The sequence below is a fragment of the Impatiens glandulifera genome, chromosome 1, assembly GCF_907164915.1.
Source record: "Impatiens glandulifera chromosome 1, dImpGla2.1, whole genome shotgun sequence".
Lineage (NCBI taxonomy): Eukaryota > Viridiplantae > Streptophyta > Magnoliopsida > Ericales > Balsaminaceae > Impatiens > Impatiens glandulifera.
Genome location: NC_061862.1, coordinates 83,117,086 through 83,124,528, shown reverse-complemented (window position 1 = coordinate 83,124,528; position 7,443 = coordinate 83,117,086). Strand labels below are relative to the sequence as shown.

At 35.1% G+C, this 7,443-nt stretch overlaps 2 protein-coding genes across 2 annotated transcripts; one reads left to right on the top strand and one right to left on the bottom strand.

Annotated features, from left to right (window-relative positions):
* Positions 1-531: 531 nt before the first annotated feature.
* Positions 532-3,956, bottom strand: LOC124921915. Its single transcript, XM_047462622.1, has 9 exons — positions 3,628-3,956; positions 3,148-3,235; positions 2,819-2,932; positions 2,532-2,614; positions 1,980-2,094; positions 1,672-1,763; positions 1,495-1,560; positions 987-1,080; positions 532-850 (listed from the first exon to the last, which is right to left on the bottom strand). The coding sequence occupies exons 1-9, from the start codon at positions 3,903-3,905 to the stop codon at positions 740-742; spliced, it is 1,041 nt and encodes a 346-aa protein (XP_047318578.1). The 5' UTR covers positions 3,906-3,956; the 3' UTR covers positions 532-739.
* Positions 3,957-5,483: 1,527 nt separating this feature from the next.
* Positions 5,484-6,668, top strand: LOC124934520. The gene has a single exon (XM_047475059.1). The coding sequence runs from the start codon at positions 5,484-5,486 to the stop codon at positions 6,666-6,668; it is 1,185 nt and encodes a 394-aa protein (XP_047331015.1).
* Positions 6,669-7,443: the final 775 nt, after the last annotated feature.

Genomic DNA, 7,443 nt, shown 5'->3' with positions numbered 1-7,443 from the left:
TTTATCCATTAAAATTAAATTAATGTGAACATCAATATTCAAAAATAAATACACAAATCTTAAAGGACATAAAATCTAGAGTCTGAACTTTAATACCATGTTAGAAAAGAGATAAAAGAATAATATTGTACCTATATATTTAATATGTTAGAGGCATTTATACCTGAGTTATATTAGTAACTTTAAAAAAAATATAATAAATGTCTCATAATAAATATAGAAATATATATAATATAATAAAAAAAAATTAAAAAAAAAAATTCCTTAGTTAGCCTTTACAGATTCCTTCTCTTCTAAGTTGAAATTGTATTATTTCTCTTCCTCGTTGAAATTGTATTGTGGGAGATTTGCAATAGGCAAAGGGTTTATGACTAATATGACATAAATGATCAGATCCAAGTAAGGGTTAACAAGAAAATGAATTAAAAAAAAAAGAAACATTATGCAACACTCCCAACAAAACTTGTATTGCACATTTCTATGTTCATACTTTAATTTTTGTTTTCTTCAATAACTTGTTTGCAGCTCAAATTGTAACACACAAGTGTGCAATTTATTATGCAACACTTAAACTACATAGCCTTGCTTCTTCTTTTTTTGATTATGCTACAAGTATTATTTTTTCTGAAATTGTTTGCAATGTTATTGGAATAAATATGCATAGGTTTTCAGAAGTTGTTACAAATGCTGACCCATATGCTAAAGCTAAAACCTTTTAGAGACCAACCATAAACATTCATCATCTTGAAATGACTTTCATGAACCGATTCATGGAAGAAAATACTCCTGCAACTCTATTAAAAAAAGAAGGACCTTTCTCCTGCTGCTCCTCCACGTTCCCAAATATTATCTGCCAAAAATGAAAACTATGTAACTCGCACGAAATCCTAGTGCATACTAAATAATATGTAGCAGAATGAGAACCAGAATCATGTTATCGAACTTTGCAGCAAGAAAGAAAAACAAGATATTGGGTTTGAAATAACCTCGAGTTCTTCTGAATCAGGACGACTAATTAGTTCCTTTGCAAGGAAATATCGGTTCGGCCTATCCTTATCATCATAAAATACCTTCCACTTTCTGGACCAAGATCAAGAATTTCAATCAAGATAAATAGATAACAATGCTGGATCTTAATTCTGAAAACAGTTTGAATTTGGTAATTTTTTCATGACAAATTTCAGATAGCTGAAGAATTTCAATCAAGATAAATAGATAACAATGCAGGCTCTTAATTCTGAAAACATTTTGAATATGGTAAGTTTTTCATGAGAAATTTCAAATAGATAAAGAATTTTAATCAAAGATAAATAGATAACAATGCAGGCTCTTTATTCTGAAAACAGTTTGAATTTGGTAATTTTTTCATGAGAAATTTCAGATAGCTAAAGGATTTCAATCAAGATAAATAGATAACAATGCAGACTCTTAATTTTGAAAACAGTTTGAATTTGGTAATTTATTCATGAGAATTTCAGATAGCTGAATTCTTACCCAGGATAACATCGAAATACTGCTCCAGACGGAAGCGGTCTCATTGAATAGACTACTGTGAATTTACTGACAGACAAAATAGATTCTTGGTGATGTTAAGCATGTGGCAGATGGAAAAATGATTAGAGCTAGAAAATATAGAGCAAAGAAACCGAAACAAAATAAAGGGTTGGTTACCTCAAGAAGTAACGCCTCAATTTTCGTACATTAAACCCTACGCCGACATCTTCGCTCACAAGACGTGGGTTCCACATAATCAGAGGTCTCGGCTGGCATCATCGAAATCAGAAGAATAAAGAGAATTTTGATTATCTTACAGAAGGGTGGAAGTTTACAGGTTTACTAGATAGAGTAACTTAAAGTAATCATTTTGAGAGATTTTCAAAGATGATAATATACATTCTTAATAATAAATAGTTCAGGGGAATAATAGGTTGGCTATTCAAAAAACATGCATGAAGCGTGATAAGGATTATCGTACTTACTGGATCATCAGAAAGCATGGATGCGATTTTCTCAACATAACTCAACATTTGATAGTCAGGAACGACCATAACGATGATTTCGTCTTCATTGTCCACAGGCTTGCGATCACTTAGACTAGAAAAAAATATATTAAGCCATCAAACAATTTCATTGAGCCCATATCGAAACTATGTTTATCTTTTAAAAAAATTGGAGTTGTACATCAATCCAAATGAGAAAAACAGTTTGGTCACATCACAACTTCATTTGAAATGAAAGGAACTATGTCAAATCGTGGTACATCCAGTGTAAAGGACATCCAGCTTCAAGTATGAGGGATGCTTTTTGTTGTCTTTCGATTAACTTATGTCATTCCTAATCATCATTTGTATTAACTTGGTTTGTATGCTTTTTCCCCTTGGTGGATGGACAATGAAAAGGTCATCTCTTTTCAAAAAAAAAAGGAAAAAGAAAAGTGCAGTTGAATTATAATTGAATCATAAACTTTAGGCTTGGAAACAAAATTTGAGTTGGATGAGATACAGATTACAAATTGGTAAAATGAAATATACCTTGAGAAACCAAAAGAAGCATCTTGCCATTTATACTTCAGAAGAGCAGCAGAACCAGCATCAGGAAATATTGCTCTAACTCTCTGATAATAATAACAATAATAATAATTAGATGCGCAGAAAATAATCTGAATTCTTCTCTCTTTTTCTATGCTAAAGAAAGATGGTTCTCATATAAACCTACAAGAACTTCAATTTTAATAGTTTATCTTCAAGCATTTCTTTTCTTTTTTCTAATTTCTTGTTATATAATCGTATCCATTGTACAATTTGTTGCCTGACCGCACCTGAGATCCTGTTTCTTCCATAAGTGTATCCAAGAATACTCTTGAGAGCTCCCATAGCTCAGCTTGGGCTCCCTCATCATCAAGAAACTGCAATTGTGGGATTAAGAGCTCAACCTGAACAAAAAAATGCAAATATTACTCAACTTGGTATACAAATAGTTCTATACATAATAAAATGGAATGAAAAACAAATAAATGTGTGTCTTCAAGCATGATTCACAGTGAAATCCCTTTTGATCATTCTAACTCAAAGATATTGCAATAGAAAAAATGTGATAGCTTTCAAGATTCTAATGAAACAATAAGATGGAGAGATGAATTGAACATACTATAGCTCTCATTCCTCCCGAAGACACAAAAGAAGCACTCGATATGCCTGACTGTCGAACTGCTCCTTCCAAATCAGACGGCAAGCAACTGAATCATACATAGTAAAGAAAAAATAAGCTTTCTTTCCATTCCCTTCTTACAAAATGAATCTAGCGTGCAATGGATCATAACACACATCATTCCAATTATCTACTAAAATATATTTTCTATAGAATATTGCCTGTATCTCAGCTTGAATATGGTTGTCTGTAGAATTGTCTTATGCCACAAATTATGATTGGAAGTTCATATTTGCAGCTACCAACATATCTATCTCATCTTGCAAACTACTTTACAACACAATTAATGCTACAATCTAAGCAGAAATGTATAATTGATCACTTACTTAATAATAAAACCAAGTTCAATCCAATAAAAATACTCTGTGAGAACAATTCCAGAAAAATAGAAGACAGAATTCTAAATCAACAATTACCCACCTGTCATCTTCTTCATCCACTTCTGAAGATAACTGATCTAATCGTTCAGTGTCTTCTACAAGATACTCTTGGGAAGGTTCTCCCTTGAACTTGTCGAATTTGGAATGACATTGAAGATTGGGTTGAGCTCTGTGGGAAGAAATTGAGACGAACCCAGATGGATTGATGAGGGGATAAGAAGGGGAAGAAGATGAAGAGAAGGATGAAGTGGCTGAGGATAATTTTGGAATTATAGTGGAGCTGCAATATAAGCTTGAGCAAGAATAATAACCCGCCATCAAAAGTCTGTCTTTCGTCTACACAACCATTTCTCCATGGCTAATACAAAATAGAGAGTTGCAGATATCCCATAAAAGTAGGGCCTACACAGGACTCCCATGGACATGGACTAATACACCTTAACTTCTTTCTCAGTTAAAAATAATACAATTAGACACAAAACATGTTTAAAGAGAGTTCCTTAAAATGTTTACAATAAAAATAACTCCAATTATACAGTTAATTATACAGTTAGTGACAATATCATATTTTTATTTAAGAACTAGACACAAAATGTCAAATTTATTTATGTACAAAATTTTTTATTATTTATAGCTATCAATTTGAAAATTTGTGTCTAACTTTATCCAAATTTTTTTTTAAAAAAATAAGCACGGTGTTAATTTTTACCCTTATTGTTATTGTTTTTAATGGCACATCTTTGTCAGGGAAATTTGATGAAATAACCCTCCTAGGAGGGTTATTTCCAAATTTAGCATAGGCTAAATAAAATTTTCAAATATAATCTTTTCTCTATGCAAAAAAACATTATTGCCCTTAAATAATAATAATAAAAAAACAATTTCTTTCCTTTCTCCTTCCCTTCTCGGAGGGAAATTTGATGGAATAACCCTCATAAGAGGGTTATTACCACTTTTAGCATGTCATTGATAATTTTATCATTTTTGACCTTTTGCCAAAGCAAAAAGGTCAGTTTTACCCTTTATTTAAAAAAAAAAAAAAAAAAATTTGATTTTCATTCTCCCCCGTCGTTTCCTTTCCCCAGTTCTCCTTTCACTCCCTCTCTCTCGTTTCCAACTTCCCGAAGACGACTGATCAACCCCGAAGACGACGACGACGACGAAAATCCCCCGAAACATCGACGACGTCCTCTCCCTCGAACCCCCCCTCGAACCCCGACGAGCTCCGACGACAAACAAGAGCCCCCGACGAGAATCTCAACTCCAGAACGTCGAAGGTGAGTTTATCTTCCCCGTTTCTATCCGTTTCTATCCTAGTTCTCCGTTTTATATCCATGCATGCTATAATGGAGGAATGGTTTAGGGTATTGTTTAGGTTTAGGTATGTGTTTAGGTTTAGGTAGTGTTTATTGTTTAGGTTTATTGTTTAGGTTTAGTTTTGGGTTTAAAATGCTTCTGTCGAAGGCTGTTGCAGGGTTTTGGGTTTATTGTCGATGGCGACGATGCATTTTCGCAGGCGACAGTGCATCTGTCGCAGACGACTATGCATCTGTCGTAGACGACGATGCATCTGTCGCAGACGACGATGCATCTGTCGCAGGCAGAATATACTATTCGCCTGCGACAGATGCATCGTCGTCTGCGACAGATGCATCGTCGTCTGCGACAGATGCACTGTCGTCTGCGACAGATGCACTGTCGTCTGCGACATATGTCATATTTCCTTTAAATTAGTGGTATTTACTTTCATTATTCTGACTTATTGATTTTTTGCAGATGGCACCAACCAAATGCAAAAACAAAACGGTAATTGAGAACTTTCCTGGACGTGTTTCATGGAAATCTACTTGCACCTGCTTGTTAAAAACCAAGGACAAGTTTAATCACTTTGGTCTTATGGAAAGGGCTATGAAGAGTCAATTTCAGTATCTATTGAAAGCCCCGACTGTCATTTTCTCAGGAACAATAATCCACCAGATGTTGATCAGGAAAAGCAGCTTCAATTCGAAGGGAATAAGTTTCTTAGTCAATGGTCAGCAGCTTTACTGGGGCATGAAGGAATATGCCTTGGTAACAGGCCTAAATTTTGGAAGATTTCCTGTGATTGAAAACTGGCACGCTGAAGAATGTCCACCCCTAGTCCATAAATACTTTGGTGGCAAAACAGTTGTTAAAGTGACAGAAGTTCAAAGTGTTTTCCTCAACTGCTCTGAGAAGGAGGATGCATGGAAGCTTGGGCTCATCAACCTTATTTACCAGTGTCTCTTTGGATCTAATAATAGGAAGAGGGTATGTTTGAAGCGCATGCGACAGATGCACTGTCGCCTGCGCCAGATGCAATTCCCGCCTGCGACAGATGCAATTCCTGCTATTTCTTTTCATGTTTTGTGCTTAATTCATTCGATGCTCTGTGCTTACTTTATTTTCTCGAATCTGTCGCAGGAGATAGATGCAGCATGTTACATTCTTAAAAAAAGGGTTGCCAATTTTCCCAAGACTTATCAACCGATGGATTTCTCAATATGTGACTGTAATGTCTCTACGAGGTTGTCGTTACGTTATTCAAAGTTCTCCAAAAATCCACAAACATACAAATTCGACGATGACTTGATGGAATATTTCAGGGGTGATGAAGGAAAATTGATGACTTCTTGGATGATTGTAGATAAGGTATATTTCCCTATGAATCTTAATATGAAGCATTGGGTCCTTTGTGAGGTGCAACTACAAGATTGGTGCATCAATGTTTATGACTGCGAACAAGGATTTATCAAAAAGAATCACTATGACAAGTTCATGAAACCACTATGTGAAATGATTCCATATATGTTTCTATTTGGAACGACCGAGTTTGACAGGATCAAGTATCCTAAGTTCAGTTTGGAAGGAATGTCATATGTTGTAATACCACACCCAAGAGTCCCCAAGTGCACGAAGAGTGGAGACTGTGGTCTTTTTACAATCATGTATTTGGAGTACCTTACTGCCAAATTGGATATATCAGCTGTGACATCAGAGAACATTGTTTTTTGGAGACAAAAATGGGCAGTTAGGTTGTTCCACCATATAATAGACCCATAGAAAATGGACATAATTTAGCTATGTATATTTTTGAATGTAAACCATATGTATTTATTTTTGAATGTAATTTAGTTTGCTATTTTGAATTCAAATATAATATAGTATATATATAATTAAGCACAAAACATAAATGAAATGCATTTCACGCATGCGACAGATGCATCGTCGCCTGCGACAGATGCACCGTCGCCTGCGACAGATGCACCGTCGCCTGCGACAGATGCATTCCTGCTACTTCTATTTGTCCTGCGACAGATGCATTCCTGCATTCCTGAAATCAATCCTGCTATTTCTCTTTGACAACACAACAGATGACAACACTTAAACAGATGATCCAAACCCAATATAACATTTTGATCAAAACCCTACCCCCAAAACAGATGATCCAAACCCAATATAACATTTTGATTAAAACCCTACCCCAAAAACAGATGATCAAAACCCTACCCAATATAACAGTTTGATCAAAACCCTACCCCAAAAACAGATGATCAAGACCCTACCCCAAAAACAGTTTGATCAAAACTCTACCCCAAAAACAGATGATCAAAACCCTACCCCAAAAACAGTTTGATCAAAACCCTACCCCAAAAACAGTTTGATCAAAACCCTAAAACAGTTTGATGTACATACAAAAACGGTTTGATCAAAACCCTAAAACAGTTTCATGCCAAAGATTGGGCACTTGATTGTGAAGGTTGTGTAGATTAGGCACTTGATTGTGAAGGTCTTGCAGTAGATGGTGCAGGCATCACTGCTGAGCATGTTGCTCTGT